Source organism: Harmonia axyridis, chromosome 4, assembly GCF_914767665.1.
Source record: "Harmonia axyridis chromosome 4, icHarAxyr1.1, whole genome shotgun sequence".
NCBI lineage: Eukaryota > Metazoa > Arthropoda > Insecta > Coleoptera > Coccinellidae > Harmonia > Harmonia axyridis.
In genome coordinates this window covers 37,064,580-37,092,185 of record NC_059504.1, presented here as the reverse complement: position 1 = coordinate 37,092,185, position 27,606 = coordinate 37,064,580, and the positions used below count along the sequence as shown (strand labels likewise).

Below are 27,606 nucleotides of genomic sequence, written 5' to 3'. Positions count from 1 at the left end.
CTATCTGTAAGCGCCTGGTGCATCTGAATGTGCTAGGCATGATACTTATTACCGTTGGAAAATTCTCGGTATTCTGAGGAGCAAAAAATTTCAGAATTTGTTCGAAAAAAGCCTAAAATTATGCCGTAATAATTTTTTCCATATTCATATGAGATTTGCTGTTTTCAAGTACTGACGGAATGTGATGAATGCAGTAGATGTACTCATGAGTTCTCGATAATCTGAGGAGCAAAAAATTCCGGAATGGGGTAATTAATTAGTTTGAATAGAGCCTAAAATTATGCCGTAATAATTGTTTCCATATTCATATGAGATTTTCACTTTTCACGTACTGACGGAATGGGATGAATGTAAAGTAGTAGAACTCATGAGTTCTCGGTAATCTGAGGAGCAAAAAATTTCGGAATGGGGTGATTAATTAGTTTGAATAGAGCCTAAAATGATGTCGTAATAATTGTTTCTCTATTTCAGTATCGTAATGAGGTCATTACAGTTCTAAAAACAGTGCTGTAATGAACTCATTACAGCATTGTTTTCAGTTATATTTTTCGTTTTGTGGTTGTCTCTACTGCCTTTCAATCCTATTATAATTTCAACAAACGTCAATGATTGTTAATATAATCTATAATTTGGATATAGTGAAATGATTTGCAGCATTGTTCTCAATTTCTCTTAATTTTGGTGGTGTTAAATCGATTTCGTCAGACATAATTCATGAATTTAATGAGTAGTAGTAACTGTTATTTATTGTTAAACAAAAGGCCACCGACCTAGGGTCCTTCAGCCTTTTAATTTACATTTTTTTTTATACTTAAATATAATACATTTTATAACATATACTTAATCATTATTTAATTGGTATTCAAAATTTTCAAAAAAGTATGTGTAGGGTGTTTTCTTGTTGACTTATTTATTCCATCGTCATGGTATTGTTCAATTATATTCTGATGTTCAATGAGTTTAGAATGAAACTTCTTGTTGAGTCTCTTAATTCTTTCATTTTTCTGTTCAATTCCTGTCTTTTCATATAAAAGTTGGTTAGGGGGATTATGTAGAACATTATTTGGATGTCTCATTCTTGTTATTTTTCTCAGGGCTGCTGTTTCTGCTACTTGTAGATTTTTCATTGCTCTGGATTTGCAGTTTGCATACAGTGGGTGAGCATATTCAATCAAGGGCCTGCAAATTGATTTATATATTTTTGCCGCGGTTTGGATGTTGATTCCTTGTGTCCTATATGTTAATTTGGCAAAATATGTGGCTCTGGAAATAGTCTTTTTCTTTATCATCTTTGTGTGAGCATTAAAGTTGTATCTGTTGTCAATTTGAACTCCTAAATATTTTATAGTTGGTGACGGTTTTATATTTATTCCATTGATAATTATAGATGGTGAATTTGGGCTGATTAAGTGATCAAAGATGATAAACTGAGACTTATTTGGATTTGGTTTCAATCTCCATTTGTGGAACCATGTTGTGATTGTATTTACTTGTTCTTGTAGGTTTTGTATACAGCCTTGTATTGTTTTTTCATGTACTATCAATGTTGTGTCGTCAGCAAATTGTAGCAGATATTGATTTCTAGATGGATTGGTGTACATATCATAACAATAGAAATTATACAGTGATGACGAAAGTGGAGATCCTTGAGGTGTGCCTTGATCTGGACTAAAGTGGTTGGAAACAGTATTATTTATTTTAACAGTTAGTTTTCTGTTTTCTAGGAAATGCTGACATATCTTTATTAGGTAATAAGGGCATTTTGTTTCATTCGACTTATAAAAAAGTCCTCTGTGCCACACACTGTCAAAGGCTTTCTGGATGTCCAAGCATAAAGCAGCAGATCTTGATTTTCTGGATTCTGAGGAGCAAAAAATTTCGGAATAGGGTAATTAATTAGTTTGAATAGAGCCTTAAATTACTATGCTTTTCAAATTATTCTGAGGTGTTTATTAACGATTGGGTACTGCTAGCTTAACCGTAAAGCTTGCAGAACCCAAGAAGTCGATGACTTTAAATCAAGATCAGCATGAGCATGATACGAGAAGGAAACATCAGTTGATAACACCATTACATCGCTTAGCCCGGATACAACAGTCTACTGGGGGGTAAAATTCTACAATTCCTTCCCATCAAGAATGAAAACCCTGCCAAGGAATAAATTTGATCGAACCATCAAAGAGTTTTTAATTAACGGTTCTTCTTATAGCATAGAAGAATATTCAAGTTCCAGTATGTTATAATATCAATAATTTAACATAACATGTAAATTTTGATGTTGAATAAACTTTACTATTACTATTACTTGCGCCTGCGCCATAACATTTGATATTCCCATCGAATGAAGATAATTAAAGAATTAAAAAAAGCTGAAATCACCCGAAGAGCTCAAGAGAAATTTCGTGGAGATTTTGTTCGTTCCTTTAATTTTGCCAATGTGTTTATGAATAAAGTGAAGAATTTTCAGTCACCAGGAATAACTATTAGGTATAATTTATAGTTCATTCAACAACTGTTGAATAAAGTGTAAAATATAATAATTGAGACGGGTATGGGTATCGATAAATGAAAATAAGGTATATATCAAATATTATATTTTACTAAATTTAATATCACAGATCTAATACGAAAAGATAGGTACAACTTAATATGTAACAACTTTACTTTTAACAACTTTACATACAACATAAATATCGAGAAACTAGTGAAAGAATATTTTCATAACAAATGAGTAGGGTGAGCTGTTCAACAATTAGCCAGTTGTACACAATTAACCATCCTCATAATTCTTAAATGCGAAGTTACCTGTGCTCCAATTCAACGCTGTATACGGCTTATAGAGACAAATATAAAATAATTATTTCATCAAAATAATATAAAATATATATAAATATAATTTTCCAATATAATATTTATATAATTCTCCAATATAATATAAATATAATTCTGCAACATAAAATAAATATAAAGTGGCAAGTCTGTATATATGTAAAACCAATAAAGAATAAGAGTTCTGTCATCAGAACACAATGTAAAATATTTATGGTTGATGAAGAGACAAATCGCTCTCAAACTCAATCTCTCTCTGTCAATAACCTTTACTTATGTTTCAAAATTTAGGCTTGACCGCACTGCGAGAAATGGATTTTGAAATGTCCTTGTTTCTGTTTCTGAATTTTCTCTGGTCATGAGAATTGAAGACTGAAAAATAAAGAAAACGAATTTTAAAAAACCGCTTGCATACTCACTACATGACAAATCATTAATAAAAATGAATTCAGCCAAAAGTTGTGGAACTCAGCTCTCGTCCTTAATCCAGTCAGTCCTCAACAGAAGGTTATCATTTTTGCACACTCAAACAGTATCGTTTATTTGAAAGAACTAAAATTCCTACGAAATTATTTATATCCCATCCTGAAAATCTATACCTATCAATTTTGGTCGAAATATGACAAAAAGCACGCGAGGTATGAAAATACCGGAAAATTCTCTTTGGCGCATACTCAAAACAAGACCTACATCCGAAATCGTTTTAGACCCCATCCGAAAGTATTAAACTAATTATGAAAAAATCATGAGCGGAAACTTTACGTTTGCGCATTCTCAAGGCGGACCCTATATTCGAAAGAGCTAAATCGTTTGGGATCATCCACAACCCAAACAGATCACACAAAAAAAGTTAAGGCTCTTATAAATATTTGCGAACATACGTAGGTACCGACAGGAAGACATAAAACCAAAGTTATTCGGATTAATCTGGAAGGCATTAAGCAATCGGAAATTTTGAAATAGCAAACCAAAACTTCTTCGTCCCGAGATATATTACATACCTTTTTCTACCTTCAGTAGAGACATATCAGGTATTTCTACAATCGATATGATTCAATCTTCATGAATCTTTTGCTTTTGAGTCAACCGAAGGTAGTGGAATTACCACTTGAAAAATGCGTTGCAAGCCATCTTGAACAGTGTCCGTCAGTCGGTATGTTTCTCCGCACAGCATTATCATAGTTTCAACTCGTAGAATTTTGATTGAATTTGTTAAATCATGTTAAATTTCATAGTTCATGTTGGGGATCATCTATCAATGTTTATTATTCTGAGGTTATTCCCAATTTGAAGTTGTTGATTTCAATTTGAATATGTTGAAATAAGTTGAAAAGGTATTGACTCAAAATTTCAATCTGTTTTGAGTATACGGTGTGCGTTGCGCATGAGTAGGTATACTAGAATTTCTCGGGAGATTATAATTTTGCAAGACGAAATGTAGTCAGAGACAGCTAACTTTTGAGGAGCGAAACACCAGAATGCATAATCCACAACAATTGGCAGAGAATTTCTGATGGAGATTAAGTATTAATTACCTTCTATATGAGTACTTCCTCGATGTGAGCGCCATAAATGTCAACATCAGACCAAGCCAAAATAGTTCAGCGCTTCAGGAATGATCTCCTCGATGAACTTCTTCAATTCACTATGGTCCATTCCTCGTTGCAATCTAAGCAGACGGAAACATGTCTGCGCCGAAGGATACTCTCTAACAAGGACAATCGTCAATTTTGGATTCAACTCTACAAAACCTACAAAGAAAATAAATGTTTGTGTCTCAGAAAATCCAATAGATAAATTCTCATTGTATGATGTGATAATTTTTTCTAACTCGATCCTGATCTTTTCATTTCAGGAACAGCCACCCCACCCAAAAAAAACGTGAAAAAATAATTATTCTAACTTATTTACACAGTATTGATTGAATGGATTAAGGAAAGTGAGCAGTAATGAGGTATTCAAGACCTTCGTGAGGTACCAATCGCTTAATAGTATCTATATTGTTCAACAAGTGGGAAAGTCCAACTTTTCTCTAGGTGGTTTTTATTGCCTCTTATCAGTTTCGAATCATCCATGTCCATCATTCAATTATTATTATTATATAATGGATGCAGCTTTACCAGATATGTGAAAACACTCAAGGTTTTAGTTATAAGGAAATTTGGATTTCCTACAACTGCTGTGGAAAGTAGTGCATTCTTCATAGCTTGCTCAATTTTAAAACTATGTATTGCTCATACTGTGAGAAAAATTATTCCACACGGCACTTTACCCACACCTCGTTTGGTAGACCAATGGAATTGGGCTTTTGAGAAATCGTTTCTATGGAAACGCAATAAATGAATTTGTGCAGTTGTAGGAAAAGTATAGTGTGCAACATGTGCAGAAGGTCCTTTTCTCACTCGTGCATTTCCACAAACTTCCACACTCGTGAATTATGGTCAAACTAGTAGAACATTTTTCGAAAAATGTAGGCATGAAATTCAGATTGATCAAATGTCGTACTCTCAGCGTAGTGCGAGGAAGATTTCAAGATGAACCGATTACTCTTGCAAATGGAATTAGAAAGAATTAGAAGAAATGAAGTCGAATGATCTTTACAAATACCTTGGAATGAAACAGAACAGACGAATCAACCACCAAAGAATGAAGGAACACTCAACGACTGAGTTCATTAGAAGAACCAAAAAAATCTTAAAAACAAACTCCAACAGCAGGAACATGATGATATCCATCAACACATATGCACGTTCAATTCTAATATACTCACTCGGAATAGTTATATGGAGCAAAACAGACATCGAAAACTTGCAATGTAAAATGAGAACGCTGATGACAAAAGCAAATAGCACCATCTGAAAAGAGAGGACGACACTGCCGAGGAATAAAGGAGGCAGAGGTCTGACGGACATCATGGAACTTGCCCATGGGCAAATAGAATACCTACGAACATACATCAAAGACAAATCATGTACGTCAGAGGTCTACAAAATACTGTGTGAAACAGACGAATCAACAGCATTACAACTTCATACGGAGCAATTTTCATACAACCTCCAGACAAACCAAGAGAAACTGCAGAGATGGAGAGAGAAGCCCCTGCATGGAAGACAATTCATCGAGGTGAACGAGGATCATATCGACTTTGAAGCGTCGTACTACTGGCTCACATCAGGTGCAGTGTATCCAGAAACGGAAGGTTTCCTTTTAGCCATCCAATATCAAGTGATCTCAACGAGAAATTACTTCAAGCATATAAGGATCGAACTATTACTGACGATCGATGCCGTTAAGGGTGTCCAACGAATGCGACAATCCAACATATCACGGGAGGATGTCAAATGTTTGCAGGAAATGAATAGAAAGAGAGATACGATGCAGTAGGAAAGATACTTCACAGAGAAATGGCAACCAAATCAAAACTAATTCATTCCGAAAAAGTACCATACTACAAGTACCAACCGGAAACCATCCTGGAAAACGAACGCTGTAAACTGTACTGGAATCGTACAGTTTCGACTGTCGCTCACAACAGGCCAGATATACTGCTAGTCGATAAACATCAAAAGGCAGCATTACTCATCGATGTAGCAATTCCAAATAACAACAACCTACTTCAAAGGGAGGTCGAAAAATTTTAATATAGGCACCTCGAATTTCAGATAAGGCGTCTATGGTGAATGACATCAACGATAACTATTCCAATTATCTTAACAACTGGAATAGTACCAACAAATCTTAAGAGGAATATCAACCAACTAGCACTAAGTGAGTATAATGTAATATAATGCAAAAAGCTGTTACTCTAGGACTCCAAGGACGGTGAGAAAATTCCTAGGAAGTGACAAACAGATCCAACGATAGGTAAGATCATGTTGAAGAGGACCAGGAGAACCACAAGGACCGGACACGACCGAGCTCTATCCTTATGATATTTAAAATATCTGTGATTATGTGAATGTTCCTCTTAGCGGAGAGTGGGAAAGCCGACGGCGAGGGGAGTTTTATATCCGACGCGTATAGGCTAAAGTTGGGGATTGTCTTTATTGGGTGAAAGTTTGGCTTACGCTTTAGCTGACGGAATCTATATCTTGTTGAGCGACACATTCATCATAAGACGTCGCACTATTCGTCTTAATATGGGTGCAAGTTAAGTATCATACATTTGGGATGGCAGATCCAGAATAATTGAAACTGTAATATGTCTATGTGGATGATGGCTATTCAATGTGAATCTTGAAGTGATAAATTTTATATAATAAATATTTAAAATTCGAAGGGGCAAACAATCGCATGTGTTAAGGATCACTTTCAGCGATAGTTAGAAATAACTACACTCAGCGACAAAAAAACTTTTCCACCTGAAATTTTGCGGAATCTTGTTGACCAAGAAATTTCGTAATTTTCCATCGATTCCTATTATTGAATTGAATTGAAGATATGTTTTTAATATTGAATCAAACTTCAGATAAATTGCCTGAAATTGTTGATAGCTTATTTATACAGGGTGAAAAAAAAAACATGTATTTGTAGTCCAATCTCTTAACACTCTCTGGAACAGTTCGGGAAATTTTTAGAGTTTACACTTAATTTATTACAAAGACCATCCTTTCAGTTTTTATTTCACTTTGATATCTTGATTATTTCGAAGATACACGTATTCAAATTGTTATAGGGAAAACATTCATTTGGCGATGTTTCAATATGAAAGAGTAATTCAAAACAAAAAGAATTAACATAATTGGCTTGGCATTTTTCAATATTTTGTTTGCTCACTTCTATCGGAAATAAGAAATAACTTCACGCAATCGCCGTGACATCCAATTGATGTCTCTGATCAAATAGTGCGAGCTTGTGGAATTGCGTCATACTCACATTGCAACGCAAAACACAGTTTGTCAAGTGTTTCAGGTAGTATAGGACGACGATGAATGTTTCTTTGAATTTCATCTCAGAGATGTTCAATCGGATTCAAATCCGGGCTACATGCAGGCCATTCTAATCGTTGGATATCAACCTTATTCTAATATTGGTTAACAATATTTGCTACAAGCGGTCTTGCATTAAAACTAAGTCATTTCCAACAAATGGAACATAGGGAACTACCGCTTTCTGAAGAACGAATTGTATGTAACATTGAGAGCTCCGTTTTCAATGAATAATAATTCACTACGTGCTGCTCTTGATATACCGACACATACCATAACCAAAGCCACCTTCGTTTTGCACTAGAGCTTGGCTTCTTTATAAAATTCCAGACTTTTGTTTAAATATGTGTAATTTCGAAAGAAATTAAGATATCAAAGGTAAAACAAAAACTGAAAGATGTCGAAAAGGATGATAAACTGAGCGTAAACACAACAAAAATGGCCACACGGTGTTAAGAAATCGGACTTCAAATACATGTTTTTTATCATCCTGTATAAATGAGCCATCAACAATTTTGGAAGACTTTTCTGCTGTTCGTCTTAAAACCGAAGAATTTATCTTCAATGTGGCTTTAAAACAATTGAAATCGATGAAGAATTACGAAAGCTCTTGGACAAAGTACATCAGAAAAATATTAGGTAGCCGACTTTTTTGTCGTGTATCTACGACTCTGTGACTTTCCTGAAACAAAAACAGTGCTAGAAAGTTGCTCATGAAGCATGGATTCAGAGATTGTACAGACTAACAAAGTTATTTGTCTATCTAACTATATAGGTAGTTCTATGGACGTCCTCAGAACTTGCCAGAATATTCCCTTTCGTGAGAACCATAAGGAACATAAAAAAAGATAATGTGTTTACATATCATTCATTCAACTCAATTTTTTCATATAGATATAATACCGTAGCTAATCAATTTTATGGGTTGGAAGTTATAGCTGGTACTGTATAATGTTGGTTGAATAAAGCATTCTTATCATTATACAAGAATATTATAGTTGAATTAAAAATAATTTACTCACCACCCTTTGGCAAACGCGAACAGCCGGTCACAAATTCCAAGAAGTTACTTCTCGTTTCTTTATTGGCAGAGGATAATATATCGAAAAGGTCTTGTATTTCAATATCATCTACGGTGCAATATTCTAATTTGACGTGATTAGTCAAATTTTCAAAAGACCAATACGAAGAATCATCTTCTTCTCCCAAAATGATGTTCTGTAATTCTTTTGGGTGGAACATATGGAGGTTACTTGATTTGATTACATAATCAAACCCCCACTTCAAGGCGCTCATCTGTTTCTGTACTCCAACGAAAAATTTCTTCATGATAGCATCCACATAGACATGAGCATTCATGATGTCAACTGATGTGTTCGCTCCATCAGGGATCAATTCTGTGTAGAAATACATATGTTATTTTATGAAGAACAAGTAACTCGAAAATGTCTACCTACTCTACGAGTGAAAATCAAAGAAAAATAATTATTTATACAGGTGTCCCGTAAATGGTTGGCTAACAGAATGTTATTAAAAACACGGAACAATCAAATTTAGTTTCCTATGCTCAAGGGTTTCAGAGATATTTCCAAATTTCACCATTTCTTTTACTAAATACAGCTTATGAATGGCGGCCTAATATTTATAGATGAAAACTTGTCCATGCTTGAAAAAACAAAACATGACAAGTTATTCTAAAATTCTAATGATTTAAATAAATTCGGAGGAAACCTTATGGAACATCATTCAACATTTATATACGATACATACACATCATAAAAACGTAATATTCATCAGCATTAATTCCGTAAAACTTCGAAGATCATCTGTTTCTTAAAATAACCCCGAATTCATAATACTCAAAGATCGAAACAGCCGTTTACTAGATTTTTTTTTTCTTTCACATTTGTGCTCAATGTTCTGAGTCATCAACGTGTTATTTCTACCACTGTTTTAATTTTTTAAACTACGCTCGACTTGGACCTTGCTTATGCCTGTTATTTAAACATTTTTCATCCACTCTATCGCAAAATGTCTCAGTCTTTTACTCCACGACAATTTGCAGAAATGCGTTACATTTACCGGCTATGCTCCTCAGGCTGTACCTATCGCAAGCGTTTCCCTAATTGCGAACGCTATCCCGAGTACAGATTCATTCTTCGCCTAAATAAAGCATATTTTGAGGGACGATTTCGTTATCAGTGAGTAGCACCTCATCGTTCGAGACCATTAACGGTTTAAAATTCGGAAATACAGAAATCGGCACTATCATGGGCGCCCGCAGAAATTTTTCTCAGGGGGGGCAAAATGAAAATAATTGAAAAACAATAAGGCATCCATGATTGTCGTAGGCGACATCAGTATTCCGTTTCTTTCTATTTCTGTATTTATATTTATCACCAGCGTCTACTCTGAATTTCAAAAGATCACTAAAAGTGGTACAGGGTGGACAAAAATACAATAGTTTCGTGTGTGCTCATAAAATAACGCATAATATTCTTTATTATCATAGTTAAATTAACAATATTATCAAAAATACTTATTGTCTAGCGCTAATTGGTTTGAATGTAACACCCTGTAGTTTGTTACATTTTTAGATTAATAAAAATGAGCTGTTTCCAAACATGTTTGGTACTTTTGGTCTAGCAGACAGAATATGAAAGAAATTATTTCTTATTTTTATACATTTTTATCAATCTAAAAATGTAACAAACTACAGGGTGTTATATTCAAACCAATTGCCGTATTTTTGATAATATTGTTAATTTAACTAATAAAGAATGTTACGCGTCACTTTATGAGCACACACAAAACTATTGTATTTTTGTCCACCCTGTACCAATTGGAATCAACATGTGATACATTTTTGGAATCTGCTCAGCCAGAGTAATCGGAAAATTGAGTCAAAATGGGGGTATTCCATCAAAAAAAAATGACGCTGACGTCATTACTCGAAAGTAATTCACCCTGTATATTAGATTATTATTTTAAAATACGGTAAATTAAAATAAAGAATCGACATATTTCAGGATTATGTCTTAAAATGGTCTGTTTAGGAAAATGAATTTTGTTCCATACTTAACGGTTACGGAAGCAGTGTATAAATTTAATTTATAAACAAATTGACACGCATGGAGTGCTTTCGGTTCCATGATTTTTCTTCACCCAAGAAGTGCTCAACGCGCCTAAAAAAGTTTTTAATTCAAAAAATACCTCTGCCGATTATGGATTATATGTATAGTATGTAATTCCATTGAAAACCGGAAAATAGTTGTGAATCTATTACTTTCCTTTTTTTCTTGCCCTTTGGATTGAGAAAGTAATATTGAGGGTGTTGTGCTGAAAAATGAGGCATCCAAAATCTCAGGGGGGGCCATGGCCCCCCCTGGCCCCCCCCTGCGGGCGCCCATGGGCACTATATAATATAGCGCTAGAAGAAAGAACGCTCAAAAAAAGTTTCTTATTTGAAAATGAAAACCAAAAATTATGCTCGAATTTTGATCACAATTTTTGAGAAATATTCAAGAATCCTATAATGATATTCATTCATTTCATTCATATTTGCACAACGTTCCCGAATTTTCCTAGTAAGAAATATGATGACAGTTCACGTATTCTATACCTTCTGTGAATAAGAGTAATGAACATAAGATTAACTGCGCACAATTATATTTTTTTCATTCATTTTTTATATTTCTTAACCTGTCTGTTCCCTTTTTTTCCTAATTAACAGATTTAAAATAGGTCCAGTTCTCCACTATCATCTCAAAGGCATTCGATATACACTACGTATATTCCATTGGTTTCATTAATTTTCGTCGTGTAATACAGCCTTTGAAAAACTACCTAGAAAGATCTTATAAATAAATGTTTTCACTTACCAATTCCTTCATGACCCGGGAAAACGAAGTTCAGGTCATAACATTCAAGGCTATCTCCATTTATAGTCAAATCTTTTACTAAATACAACTTTTCGGAATGTGTCAGTTCGTTGTTATCTAAAATTTGGTCACGTTCTATAATCAATTTTTTCATATCTCCTAAAACCTTGTGGACTGCAGGATTCACATATTTCAGATCATCGAAATTTAGACATTGTTTATGCAGCAAGTATTTGAATATTGGTGTTGCTAAAGGCAATCCTAATAAAGAGGTTTCCATTAAAGCCTTTGCCAAAAGTGCACCAATGGTGATAAATAAATCAGCCCCATTATTAGAAGAGCTTTCGTCGTAGAAGTCAAGATGGGAGCCGAAGTCCAGTTTAGGATATAACCCTTCGTTGAACTGAAGGAATCCATTTTGGGTTTCTTCGGTGGAAGTCCAAATGTTATATTTGTCTTTTTGCAGTTCCTTGCCGATCGAATTGAAGAGTTCTTTTTTCAAACCTACACCTGCACCTATTTCATTCTTGAAAAATACATTCCAAATACGATTGGGGCTCGTATGCAGCATATACTGAAAAAAAGTTTTCAATAAAAAATAACGATCATCGAAAATCAGTATAACTAGTACATCAATCGCAATTAATTTCTAAGGAGCGCATTCAGAGGTAACACTAGTCACACTAGTGAGTAATTATGATGATAATCCTCAAATAAAAAACGGCTTCCTGCTTTGTTTTCGAAATACAGGTTGTTTAAATTTGATTCTTTCTCATAGCACCTTCTCTTCACAAGATATTCTAATATCTATTTCTAATTTCGAATGAGACTGATATTGTTTCTGGATCAGTGCCTGCTTCTTTCCTCCAGTTTTTTTTTTGTGGTAGTTTAGAATAATTCAGAAAGAAACTTTGGTACAGTACTAAACCTTTTGTTTTCTTATAGTTTTGTGGTATCTGCTTTCGATTTCCAAAAAAAAAAATTCGAACAATTCTCTAGTTATCCTCAGGAAAATCCAACTTATTATAAAGACACAGTTAGCTGTGATCAATAAATAAATTATAAGTTTTTCTACTTATTTATCCAATTTTTAACGAAGATTATTGAAGATCCGATAAACTGATATAATCATCATAAAAAGTAGGACTACAAGAAACACCCTGTATCTCGTAAACAAATCGTTTGAGGACCCATGTTCCTTGTATCTGTATTTTAAGCGGCATATATTTCTGCAACTCGTGCGCGCTTAGACAAAATAAGGGGTTTCACCCAGTTCAAAGATGACTGAAGCAATCGCAAGCAGTGGCGTATCTGAAGTTGACTCATGGGGGGAACGTTTACCTCCACTTCGAAAAAGCAAAATATTCCAATTTTTATAATTGCCTACAATTGACTTTTTCAGTAGTTTTCTCGCATTTATATTAAATTTTTAGTAGGCAGAAATATGTTGGTAGATTTTGGAAGTTTTAGAAATCTAACAGCTCTAGCAACGGAGAAACGAAAGTACAGAAATTGGGATGCCTATACTGACCCCATAAATCAATGTATGATTCTAGAAGAAGAAGAATCTACGAAAACATATAACTTATTTGGTGGATATCGACTCAGAATAAATACAAAATGTGATGGAATCTACGAAGGGCACAGATGGTGTAAATTTCAATTGAAAATAAACCATCATCAGGTATTCTAATACGTATAAAAAAACGAGGAAACTGGAATTTAACAAATTAAAGTTGCCGAATATTTCAGATTTATGTACATTTATTCATTTCACATAACAGAATCGTTTTTTGAATGACCTTTATTTTACAGAGAATTTTCACATAGCTTTGCATTCCCAATGAATTCAGTTATTTCTAGTTGTAATTTTGATGAATTTTTGTCGAAGAAATAATCTAAAAAGTATTAGAAAACCATTCAAATATTGATAATCACATCAATCGAATGTGATTATAACGCTTCGTGAATTTTGAAAAGGCATTCGATAAAGTGCAACATACCAAATTAATAGGGATTCTGAAGAACACGGGAATCGATGACAGAGATATTCGTATCATTGGGAATCTGTACTTGAAACAAACTGCAAATATTAAGATTGGAAATAGTCCTACTAACGAAATATCCATACAACGAGGAGTTAGACAAGGTTGTATAATTTATCCCCAACTTCATTTTAGACAACACATGAGGATCAACCACATGGAATGAAGATAAATGGTGAATCACTTAATGTAATTAGATATGCGGATGACACAGTAATCCTTGCGGACCTTCGAAGGTCTCCAAATACTGCTGAATCGAATCCACGAAGCAGGGGAAGGAATGGGCATCAAAATAAATGAAAATAAACCAAATTTTTGGTCTACGACCCTGACCCAGATGCGAAACTGGAATTGGATGGAGTTGAGATTGAAAGGGTCCACAAGTTTATATACTTAGGAACTATCATAACAGACCAAATGGATCCAGACGAAGAAATAAGACGCAGAATTACAATGGCCAAAACAACCTTCCTAAAGATGAAATCATTTCTTTGCAACCACCATCTAGATTTGGAAATTATACAGAGGATGGTCAAGTGCTATGTTTGGTCTGTACTGTTGTATGGAGTGGTGGCATGGACGCTTAAGAAATCAACAACTAATCGCATAGAGGCCCTGAAAATGTGGATACATCGGCGAATGTTGAAAATACCGAGGACAGCACATATTACAAGCGAAGAAGTACTGAGGAGAGTCAATAAAGACAGGGAACTATTCAGGACTATCAAACGTAGAAAGATTGCTTATTTGGGTCATATATTGAAAGGTGATCGATATCATATTTTACAAATCATCCTCAAGGGAAAAATAGGAGGTCGACGAGGTGTAGGCCGAAAACAGATGTCTTGGCTGAGAAACATCGGAGCCTGGACAGACATTCGAAATGCAGGTCAACTTTTTCATATCACAGAAGATCGTGAAGCCTTTGCTATGATGATCGCCAACGTCGCATAATTCTGATAAGGCACATAAAGAAGAAGAATGCTGAAACTCAAAAAATCTTTGAAAAATTTCCGAAAACGAATTCATAAGATGCGTATTTTTTATTTATTATTTCAGATTCAATTAAAAAAAAATTACTTGTTTTTAGTGCCTCGAACAATTATGTTTAAATAATTCTGTATTTAATTATTTTATCTTGTACATATTTACCATCGATAACATATTTTTGGGAATATTCAAAGTTATAAGGGGAGAGAATTTTCATGGAAATGATTAATTTCTGAAAAAAAAACGCAAACTGGTAAACATTTTCTGATCAAACAGTAAAGCTTGTGTATCCACCTATGTGATCGTTAGTTTTTCGTTTTATACTACAGTCGAAAAAAATTGAGTATTTGAACAAAATAACGGGTGTTTTTTTTCGAGGTATATAACTTAAAGTTGGCATTACTGTTCAAGATGGCGATCGATTCGACAGCTGTCAAGTGATTTATTTTTAGTTTGGTTTGGCAATTGATCATAAATAGACTCACGCCTGAACAACGCTTGCAAATAGTGCAATTTTATTTCGAAAATAATGGTTCTGTGCGGAAAACCTATCGCGTACTACGTCCATTTTTTTTTACCGATGAAGCGCACTTCTGGTTGAATGTCACGTCAACAAACAAAACTGCCGCATTTGGAGTGAAGCTAATCCTCAAGTGTATGTCGAAACACCGTTACATCCAGAAAAACTGACGGTTTGGTGCGCCTTATGGGCTGGTGGAATCATTGGTCCGTACTTCTTCAAAAACGATGATGGCCAGAACGTTACAGTCAATGGTGGTCCGTATAGAGCCATGATTACTAACTTTTTCATTCCTGAGTTGAACAACCATGATGTCCAGGAGCTGTGGTTCCAACAAGACGGCGCAACATGTCACACAGCTTGTGCCACAATCGATTTATTGAAAGACACGTTTGGTGACCGCCTAATTTCACGTTTTGGACCTGTGAATTGGCATCCATGATCTTGTGATTTAACACAGTGGATAAGCCACAAACCCTTGACCATTTGGAAGACAACATTCGCCGTGTTATTGCCGATATACGGCCACAAATGTTGGAAAGAGTCATCGAAAATTGGATGTCCAGATTGGACTACATCCGAGCTAGCCGTGGCGGTCATATGCCAGAAATCATATTTAAAATGTAATGCCACAAGATTATCTTGCGATAAATGAAATTCATCTCAATCGAATAATCCATCGTTGTTTTATTGCAATTTAAAGTTCTATAGCTCTAAAAAAACACCCTTTACATATAGAAGACTTGGCTTGACTTGATTTCCAGTCAAGTAGCTTGAAAATCAAGTCAAGCCATGAAAAGGACATAAAAACAACAGAAATATTAGTTCTACTATGCTTTCATAAATATTAACAAAAGTAAGTTATACAGAAACACTGAGCTTTTCTTTATTAAGCTCTCTCCACGATATCATCAGATCACACTGTGATATCCAATTATGGCGTTATTTGTAAAAGATATCTGGACTAATGTTCGGTTATTGTGCTATATAAAAAAAAAGAAATAGACCTTCTCGCCAGGTAACTATATTACCTATATTCATAGTGCGTATCAAAAAAATGCCATCACTTATCAATATTGGACAATCGATAATATTTCCTTACCTTTTTCACGTCGTTCACTATATTAATTCTTTCCACGTTCAACATGAAAATGTTTTCGAAGATATCAACCCTTGAACTATATCTTTCGTAGTGCAACAAGATACTGCACAACGCTCTAAGTCTATTCTGGTACAGAATCCTGAACGCAAACATTCTTGTTCCTAGGGGGAAAACGAATGGGCAATGGTCGAATATGTATTTGATCCAAGGAGGATATTTGCCCATCAACGCAGCAAAGGGATTTGACAAATGTTTGAACACACATTTATTCAAACGTGTATTCACGAAATCTTGAGGATCAATCAAGACTTCCTTATGTTGGATCTGTTCATAGGCAGAGGTCCAATGTTCGTTGATGCCATATAGTATATTTGAAAGGTGCAGAGCATTTTTAACCTCTTCCGTCAATTCTTCGCATTCTGATGATCTAGGTTTCAGATAATTTTCCAACACATATGTGTGTTTCATAAACTCTTCATTATTTCCTTCTGAAAAAGAATCATTCGATGAATATCACGCTCTGAAGATTAGTACCAAAATCTGATCGATAAACACAAGTAATTAGTAAGGGTATGATCCGTATTTCGTCGAGAATTTCAGAGCGGTTACAAGCGGTTTTCAATATTTCAGCTCACCTGCTTGACTACTTGACACTTGTCATTTCGACAAAATTTTGCCTTGGCAGAAGTTTGGAGGTTATTAATGGATATGCTCTTGTATAATTTGCGAACAATTAAAATTTTTAAATTACTCTGAAGGCATTTGTTTATAATTAAAATAATATAAAATCTTTGAGTGTGAGATAACATGGGAAATGTTTATAAACAATAATTTGAAAATTGAAATGACAAGACGAGTGGGCGAGGTTACCGAACTCAACCAGAACAAAACTACGGTTGCTTTGGTGACAGCTAACTGCCGAAAACGAGGTTAAACCTCCATGGCACTGCATCTAAAGATTTCAAATCTGGATTTTCGCGATAGGGAATTGAAGTAAACCCTTAGAAGAGCGAAGCAGTATTTTTCAGCCGAAAGAAGCAAGATCCCCAAAGACACGTCGCAATGTTCGTGAAGGATCGAATGGAAAAACGTGGCCCAGTTATTGGAAGTGATACTTGACAAGAATCTCACATGGAAATGACACATCACATCAGCTGTAACGAAGGGAAAGACAACAGCGAAAGCGTTGCGACCGCTACTTTGCGAAAGCAACAAAATGTCTCTTACTCTTTCCAACAAGCTTCTTCTCTATAAGTCCACCATTTGGCCGGTCATGACTTACGCATGCCCGGCTTTGGGATACTCCGCAAAGATCCATCTGCAGAGACTTCAAGTCGTGCAGAATACGATCCTGAGACGAGCAGTAAATGCATCATGGTTTGTCAGCAACGTACGGCTACATGAAGACCTGCAAATATCATTCCTAGACGACCATCTAATAGACCTGAGCATGAAGAAAAATGAAAAATCATGCAAAACCTCTTAAAAGGATGGCTTGCGACTATGATGAAAAAGCCCATAGAAAGCATAAAAGACCTAAGATGACACTTCCCTACGAAATGTGTGTTGAAGCCAAACTTCGCCTGGCACAGAGATTTTGTAATGATTACACAAACCTCCTGAGTGGCATAGTGCCACCTGCTAGAGCTGATCACAAGATATCTCACCAGAGGTGAATTATATTGAAATTGAGCAGTAAAAGGCCAAAAGCCTAACTGTAAAAGAGACAAAAGTTCTAAGTGACTGATAACACACTGAAGTTTAAGGAAATAGTCACCGCTTTCTGAAGAATTTGATATATACGGACCGTCAAGTAACGAAAGAGATATACAGACCATACCCTATTTCAAGTAATGTTATGAGATAAAATAACAGGTAGCAACAATTAACTCTGAATTTAAACATATATTTATGTTGCAAGCTATGTTATCTGTAGTTTCAATTCCGAGCTAACCTCAAGCATAGTATAAGGAATTCCTTATATTATACTATGCCTCAAGATAGGTAACTTGCCGACTTGACGAAGTACGACACTAAGCAATGATTTTTCAGTGCTTGGCGGCAGAGTGTAACGACCATGATAAGGCCACAGAGCCTTATGGCCAGTTGCCCCATTTGCCTAAACATTGATTAAAAATTTAAACATTGATTACTCTCAGATCTCTTAAGAGAAATCGAAAATTAATCGATGCTATGATAAGGCTTTGTGGTCTTATCATAGTCGTTATACTCAGCCGCCAAGCACTGAAAAATCAATGTTTAGGCAAATGGCGCAACTGGCCCTTAAGCACTTATCAAGCACGGATTATCGATTATGATACTATGAGTACGGTTATTAGACAAAATATTCTAGCTTTATTCAATCCAAAGGGAAAGTATTCTTACACTACATTGCTATAAATTTAATGTAAATCTCATTCATAATAATATAATGCCCAACTTACCATTCGGTGGGAAATGCGCTTCATATTGTTGATAAAGGAATATATATTGATGATCGAAAACATTCGACTCGTGACCAACAACGCCATATTTCGTGATAACTTCATAAATTGTCATCTGGGAAGAAAGTATGATGCCATTGAGTGAAAGTCTAGATTTGGTAGCGAACCTCTTATTGGGAACTGCTGACAGTCCAGCAAAAGATGATGCATCTTGTTGAGAAAACATGAAATGTTGTAAGTATTGAATCGTCGTGAACGGTTGAACGTTCAACGACATTTCCTCTTGTGAAGGGGTAATTCGGATTATTATCTGAAACAAAAAAATATATAATTGGAAAAGACAGACATATCTAATAGAAAAGTGAGCATGCAAGTTTCTGGGAGAAAAAATTCAATGAATAATCGAAATCACTAAATTATTTTTGTATTAGGTGTTCAACTGCTATTGCCGTTTTGTTATAGATGGATGTAGCGGGAAGTGGTAATCAAAGTAAATAGATTGTTGATATCATACAATAAGATTAGGTATTCGAAACATAACGCCATCGAAATATAAGTCGGTCTGTGTCTGCATCATAAAGTAATCATCGAGTAAACATGTCAGCTTACGAGCCAAATTCTCATAATTCGCGAGAGGTTGTAATTTTCTGCTTCAATATGACAAGATCTGGGACTGAGGCTCATCGAATGCTCTCAAATACTTAAATATTAGTATTGAGAGTGTTTTCATCGCTTCAAGAAAAGTGGTTTTGACGTCTAAAACCAGCATGGCGGTGGAAGAGATAAGGTTTTCGAAGATACAGAATTGGAGGCATTACTTGATCAAGACTCGTGTCAAACGCAACAATAATTGTCAGGATCTTTGGGACTATAGCAACAAGTCATTTCAACACGCCTGAAAGTAATGGAAATGATTCATGAACAAGGGAATTGGGTGCCGTACGTGTTGAAGTCGAGAGATTTTGAACGACGTTTGTTTACTTATGAACAGCTGCTTGCAAGGCAAAGACAGAAGGGATTTCTGCGTCGCATTGTGACTGGACAAAAAGCAATGGGTTCATTACGATAATCCCGCAGAAATTCATGGGGATATCCTGGTCATGCTTCCACGTCGACGGCCAAACCGAATATTCACGATTCCAAGGTCATGCTCAGTATTTGTTGAGACCAGCTCAGGGTAGTGTATTATGAGCTGTTAAAACCGACTGAAACAATCACTGGCGATCGTTATCGAAAGCGATTAATGCGTTTGAGCCAAGCATTTGAACTAACGGACGCAATACAATAAGAGACATGATAAACTGATTGTACAGCATGAACATTCTCGACCCCATGTTGCGAACGTGGTCAAGACATACTTGAAAACGTTGAAATTGGAAGTCCTACCCCATCCTCCGTATTCTTCAGACTTTGCTACCTCGGACTATCACTTGTTTCGATCAATGGCACACGGCTTGGCTTACCAACACTTCCGGTCTAATGAAGAATTAAAAATTTGATCGATTCGTAGATCGCTTCAAGAGATGACCAGATTTTCAACGCGGGATTCGAACGTTGACCGAAAGATGGGAGAAAGTAGTGGCCAGCCATGGACAATACTTTGAATCATAAATGTATAACGAGGTTTTTACAATAAAACCTCGAATTTCGGAAAAAAAACGGCGAAAGCAAAGGTGTACGCCTATGTTTATTATACAGAAAAACATATTTCTTTTCTAAATCTTCGTACTCACCTGAAAAACTTGAGTTGCTATTCTCCCGAAGGTGTTTATACTTAATCGCAAAATTTTATCAATATTCTTCTTACGAATCTTATCCTCATGATCAACCAAAAAGTATCCAAGTTTTTTTACCAATTCCTTGAAAAGTTGGCTGTTCCAATTGAATTCCTGTCCTTGTGGTTGCACAGGAATACCAAAGAACACATCAAGGAACACTCGCATTCTACAAATTCTGTGATCACTTTCAGTCGGCCCAGTTAAATACCATATGAAGTATTCTATAGCTTCAGACCGACGATTCAGAATATCAGGTTTTTCTTCGTCGAAAAAAGACGCCTTATAATATTCCAATTCTTGTTTTGTTTCTGTAATACCACCATAACTACTAATCGATATGTTGCTTCCAACGTAATTCGGATAACTTGCATTTTCCAGGTTGAAACAACTAGAATATTCTTCCACCTGTAAAAAGAATTGGTTGAATGGATACCATAAAATAAAATTAATTTTGTTATTTTTAGGTAATTGAAGAGTCTGGAGGGTGATTTTGATGTTAGATTTTTCTAAATCGACACAAATTACAATATACAGGGTGTCAGTTGAATAATTGCCACAAACTTTAGAAGGTGATTCAGCATGAAAAAATAATGACATGCTATATAACTTTTGTCCGCAAATGCGTCGTTTTCCGAGATACGGGTTGTTAATTCTGCCTAAAAACTGATTATTTATTGCTCTGAAACTGGTGGGGATATGCGAATGAAATTGGGTTTCAAGAGGTAGTTATTACGCATTTTCTGACATGCAATTAAGAATTTTAAGTTCATCATGGGCGCTCCTACGGTTAATGATCTCAATATTCTCTAAGAAAAAAAATGGTACGCCACTGAGATATTTCAAACAAATAATCATTTTCGAATTCTTAGTTCAATTCGTGCAATAAATCTTTACTACCTTTTTCCGTATGGGGTGCCGTTTTCATGCCAAAAAATAAAACATCTTAACCAGTATTTTTCATTTCTTTGATACTCTTACAATAGTTGGCGCTAAGACCCTCTGAATCTGTGACCAGATTTTACGAATTATTTGAATAATTTAATTTCCAAAGACTCCAAAAACATGTTTTTGAACTCATTTCCAACTGTTCTTAATATTGTAGCTTCGTCAAAATTCATGCGGTGACCCGTCTTCAACTATGTGGCTAGACAGACCAGTCGAAGGCTTCAAATTCTGGCAATCTCTATTATGTTCTTTCAATCGAGTTAAAAAGATTCTTCGGGTTTGTCCGATATAACACTCAACAATATATTTCATAAATAATATTATTCCTATTCAGCTTGTTAATCCTATCTTTAGTTTTAGTAAACACCAATGATGCCAAAGTATTGTAGCCTTTTTAATGTTTTAATATTATTTTCTCCTGGTGAGTAACCCTTAATAACGACTGAACAGATTTTTTTAGTTAAGTTGAGGATACATGATAGCGTATTGTTATCAGATTCAGACGTCACATTTACTCCAACCACTGGATTTGGAGCCTCAAGTCCCGCTTCCAATCTACTGGGAGTATTGAAAAGTATTTTGTTGAGCAATCTAACAGGATATGAATTGTCCACAAGTTAATTCCTCAACTTATTAAGGTTAGGGCGTATATGGGGTGAACAATTCCCTCTATCCGATCCCTCAAACCAAATACAAGATTTATCTTATGCTTATACTCATGATTGGATCTATAATTTAAATACCTGCCTTAATATATACTCATTCGATAAATGGTCGTGACAAGGCAGTTATAACTACCATATTTTCAAAGAATATCTAGATAAGTAATGAAAAATTTCACTCAATTTCACAAACAAATTTATATCTCCAAAATAATTGTTGAAAGTTGTAAGCAACTGATTGATTTTGACCTTGGGTATTATGCAGAACAAATCGTTCTTGAATTTCTTCAAAATGGGGACTTGAAAATCCAAGTCCGGTGAAGACTACTCAATGAGATCCTCCACAACTATATGTGCTACTATAGGTTTCAACAGACTCAAAATATATTCATATATCATACATTCAAATGAAAAACAGATTTCCTATGAGTATATCGACTCCACATTACATATCGTCGGCTAAGAGTGTAAATCTGCTATGTCCATAATGAACAATTTCACAGGAGACCGAAAAAACCGTACAGTACAGTGTTATAATAATAATAATAATAAGAGAGTTTATTCATGAAAATACATTCAATAGAGTTTATTAAGTATTTTCATTAATAAACACCTTTATTATTATTATTATAACACTGTACTGTACGGTTTTTTCGGTCTCCTGTGAAATTGTTCATTATGGACATAGCAGATTTACACTCTTAGCCGACGATATGTAAACTGAAAATAGTCAATCAGTGGGATATTTCCTCGGATATTGCCAACTCCTTCTGAACATTATTTTTAGATTTTATTTCGGTAGAATATTTGGTCTGTATAGTGTGAAATTAAGACCCGCAACATAAGCATATGAGATGACCATTCCACGTTTGCTGAAAAGCTTCAGTAAGGAATTGATATAACAAACGAACAACAATAATTCTAGTACAGTACCCTTACATCATCTTACAATCTTTCATTTGATATCTATCCAATATGTAGTTCTTCAAAAGTTTGAGAGCATTTGCCATACTTTTGCAGACTTTGTGGTAGTTTATAAAGCTGTATATAGTATCAAATGCTCTAACCAAGGTCCATGAACACAGCTATGTATTTTTCATTTGACTTCTAGTTATAAAGTGTGTGACTAAGTCTTTCCCGTTTTTTTTCAAATTTTGAGCCTTTATTGTGAAAAAATGGTTACAAATGAATTATTGAAAGTATTGGCCACCGCTAGCTACAACTTTTCCCCATCTTTCTGGCAACATACGAATTCCGTTGCGAAAAAATTCGACCGGTTTGGCCTCTATCCAGTCATCCACCCATTTTTTGGCTTCCTCGTAGGAATGGAAGTGCTGGTCAGCCAGGCCATGCGTCATCGATCTGAAGAGATGGTAATCAGACGGAGCAATGTCTGGACTATATGGCGGGTGGGGTAGGACTTCCCATTTGAGCGTTTCTAAGTATGTTTTTACCGGCTGTGCAACATGTGGGCGAGCATTGTCATGTTGCAAAATAACTTTGTCGTGCCTGTCGGAGTATTGTGGCCGTTTTTCTCGCAGTGCGCGGCTCAAACGCATCAATTGTCGTCGATAGACCTCGCCTGTGATCCTTTCATTCGGTTTCAGAAGCTCATAGTAAACCACACCTAGCTGGTCCCACCATACACAGAGCATGAGCTTGGCGCCATGAATATTTGGCTTGGCCGTCGATGATGATGCATGGCCGGGTAGTCCCCATGATTTTCTTCGCTTCGGATTATCGTAACGGATCCACTTTTCATCCCCAGTCACGATACGATGCAGAAAACCCTTTCTTTTATGTCGCTGAAGCAGCTGTTCGCAAGTGAAAAAACGCCGTTCGACGTCTTTCAGCTTCAGTTCGTAGGGCACCCAATTTCCTTGCTTTTGGATCATTCCCATGGCTTTCAAACGCTTGGAAATGGTTGTTCGGTCAACTCCCAATGCTTCAGCAAGTTCTTCTTGCGTTTGACACGAATCTTCATCAAGCAAAGTTGCCAATTCTTGATCTTCAAAGATTTGCGGTCGCCCGGAACGCTCCTTGTCTTCCACGTCGAAATCGCCACTTTTGAAGCGTCGAAACCATCCGCGAACACTTGAATCATCGACACAACCTTCTCCATATGCTTCCTGAAGCAACCGATGCGCCTCGGCAGCAGATTTCTTCAAATTGAACCAATAAAATGAAACTTCCCGCAAATGACGTCGACTCGGCTCAAATTTCGACATTTTCACGATTTCAAAAATTTATGATGCGAAAAAATTTCAACTAATGTGTTAGTGTGGAATTGTTGACAGATGACTAAGCTTTGATTATGACATATGTAACCATTAAATACTCGCACAGTATTGGTGGCGCCATCTCTTACAAAAAACGGGAAAGACTTATTCACACACCTGATACTAACAATTTACGTAGTCGTACTTTAAATGTCGCAAACCCCCATAAAGCCAAAGTGATTTGGAAACTAATTATTAATTTTTCTCCATAAAAAAATCGATTAATCTATTTTTCAAACATTTTTCTGGAATTATTCATAAGACTTATGGGTCTATATTTCTCTATAGAGGTCATTGATACTAATTGATGAATGAGACTTATCACATATATATTCAATATTACAGTTCCATGGATTACCTACTATTCATATCGACTGATAGTCAGTTAAAAACGGGGAAAATCACGTTCTGAAATGTCAACGTTTATTCCACCAATATGCAGTCGATATGTACCTACGTCAATGTTCAAACAGAGCGATTGGCATTAATCAGGTTAAATCAGCCAAAACTCCGTTCTGAAGAGTACCAACTTGAACAAATGTACGTAACTAGTAACTAGATGACTTCGGTCGCTAGCCATCTGATTGTGTATCAATAAAGTTAATTTCTCGGTCTTTTTCTCCAATTTTTTTTTACTTTAAATAATATTCCAACTTCATTTTTTTTATCTGACAAAACGTCAGCTAGTATTGTAAATAAATGCATAAATGTTTCCATTAGATATGATCACATATGATGAATGCTAATTATAATTATAATGTAAACTAATGCATCATGGAAATCCCCCCTGCAAATAGCCATGTTTAAATAGTTTAGAGAAAGAAAGAAGATAAGAAATCTGCATGTGCGTGTTTTAGGCAATGTCACCATGCTCCGCTATAGAATTGGAAATTGTATTTGGCAGGGATCATTGAGTGCCAAACTGACGATTCCATCAGTGATCTTGTGATGAAACACCGCAATCCTTCAAGAAAGGACACACCTCCGACATTAGCCGAGAATGCCTCGCCCAACTCTGAACTTAATTGAAGTTGAACTCACCTGATCTTTTATCCACAACACGAATTCAAGCTCCAATGAAGAATATTCTTGGGCAACGTCGATCGATTTTTCCTAAAAAAAAAACAATATTGATTTGAATTTATTAAGAATTTGAAAAAGGTTCAAGATACGATTTTATCATAAAGAAAAAAAAGAATAGGTTCTAGAATATTGTCAAGATGTTGTTAGATGTATAACTTTGCTTCCGCCGTTATGCAATAGATGGCTGTAGCGGTAAGTGGTAGTCGGAATGAATAAAGGGTAGATGACATACATTAGCTTAGGTATTTGTGAATATAACGCCATCAAAAAAAAAAAAAAATATATATATATATATTTTTTTTTTAATTCACCGACAAGCGGGATGGATCTAAGACAACCGGGTCACCACAGCGACCAAGGTTGTACTCAGGAGCTAGTAAGAAATCTTCTGACTGTCCGCGTGGTACCCAGGATGACCTCTTTCTGTGCTTGACTAATCAGGTAAGTATCTAATTGTAGACGTTTCGTGTTTTCAATCATGTGTGTCTCCACCAGGCCATTTACCGATATTATGAGTGGGAGAATTGATGTTTTCCTCAGACCGTACATTTCTTTCAGCTCAAACGCGAGGTCATGATATTTGGTGAGTTTCTCAGTGTACGCTCGGGCGATATTATCATCGGCGGGTACCGTTATGTCTATTATGTGCACTAATTTTTCGGTCTTATTAAACAGAACTATGTCCGGCCGATTATGCGATATTGCCCTGTCCGTGACCATAATTGTGTCCCAGTACAGTTTGTAGACATCGTTTTCCAGGACGCTGCATGGTTGGTAAGTATAAAGCGTCCCCGTATCCCGTATAAGAGCTGTTTTCTTCGCGAGTTCCCTGTGAAAAATCTTTGCCATCGCGTTGTGGCGCTCCATGTAGTCCTTTGGAGCCAGTATTGGGCATGAGGATGTTACATGCTGTATTGTTTCCAGGGATTTGGAACATTTCCGGCAGACGTCTGTGGGTATATTGCGGCCTGTTATTCTTTTCATGTACGCTCGTGTGGGGACCACCTGATCCTGTATTGCCATGATTCTGCCCTCAGTTTCCGGGTACAGGTATCCTGCTTTGAGGTAAGTTAATGACTCCGATCTTAAGACATTTTCTGATTTTAAACCTCCGGGGTATCTGCCGTGGAGAGCTTTACTGTGCCACTCCTCCGAGAGCTGCTCCATTGATCGCTCCTCTAGGTTGACGGAAGGATTTGCCAGCTGCAGTGCCGAGAAGTCATCCGCCTGGCATATAGTCTCATAGAAAGGTGAGTTTTTTGACCTGAAGTAGTTTCTCATATCTGATATTATTTTATTATGAGTTATCTGGATTTTCTGGAGCCCTCTACCTCCATCATGCCTACTGATGTAGAGTCTACTAGCGGAGGAGTGGGGATGATGAACTCCATACCTGGTGAGTAGCTTTCTTGTCTGAATGTCCAATGCCTTCAGCTCGGCAGATGTCCAGCGTACGACCCCGAATGAGTAGCTCAAGTAGGGTAAGGCCCATATATTGATTGATGTGAAAAGTGGCTTAGAATTGAGTTTAGCCTTTAGTAAACTCTTTAGTCTTGTGAAGTATTTTGTTCTCAGTGTTTCTTTCACATCGGCTGTTCTAATAGCTAGGGCCTGCTGTATGCCAAGGTACTTGTATGCTTCATGCGGTTTTAAGCATGCTATTATAGAGTCGTCCCACAGCTTTATCTCATCTCCATCCACAATCCTTCCCCTCTTTACGTTCAGTACCGCGCACTTATCCAGTCCCATTTCCATACCTATTATTTTACTGAAGGAGGACACAATTTCCAACAGCCTTCTCAGTTCGGCTTCGGTTGCTGCGAACAGTTTCAGGTCGTCCATGTAAAGCTGGTGGTTGACTTTCAATTTTCTGGTTTTATTTAATACGTATCCATACCTGGATTTATTGAGTATCTTGCTGAGGATGTTCAACGCCAGGCAAAACCAGAGCGGGCTTAGAGTGTCGCCTTGGAAAATATACATATACATATATACATATACATATATATATATATATATATATATATATATATATATAGCTATATATATATATATATATATATATATAGCTAACGAGCCAAAGTCATTTGCGGGAGGTTTTAATTTTCCGCTTCAATAGG

At 36.0% G+C, this 27,606-nt stretch overlaps 1 protein-coding gene across 3 annotated transcripts in view; it reads right to left on the bottom strand.

Annotated features, from left to right (window-relative positions):
- LOC123678914 (E3 ubiquitin-protein ligase TRIP12-like) overlaps positions 1 to 27,606 on the bottom strand; it is a 71,666-nt gene that overhangs the window by 29,343 nt on the left and 14,717 nt on the right. For 2 of the 3 annotated variants that reach the window (XM_045616183.1, XM_045616185.1), the window contains 8 exons: positions 25,445 to 25,516; positions 20,473 to 20,922; positions 18,740 to 19,049; positions 16,296 to 16,783; positions 11,639 to 12,212; positions 8,780 to 9,154; positions 4,365 to 4,580; positions 2,580 to 3,201 (listed from right to left, as the gene is read on the bottom strand). In XM_045616183.1, coding sequence (XP_045472139.1) covers positions 4,411 to 4,580; positions 8,780 to 9,154; positions 11,639 to 12,212; positions 16,296 to 16,783; positions 18,740 to 19,049; positions 20,473 to 20,922; positions 25,445 to 25,516 — 2,439 coding nt within the window. In that variant the 3' untranslated portion in view covers positions 2,580 to 3,201; positions 4,365 to 4,410. Of the gene's footprint in view, positions 1 to 2,579; positions 3,202 to 4,364; positions 4,581 to 8,779; positions 9,155 to 11,638; positions 12,213 to 16,295; positions 16,784 to 18,739; positions 19,050 to 20,472; positions 20,923 to 25,444; positions 25,517 to 27,606 lie in introns of those variants that run through there. The other variant, XM_045616184.1, reaches the window with a different exon arrangement.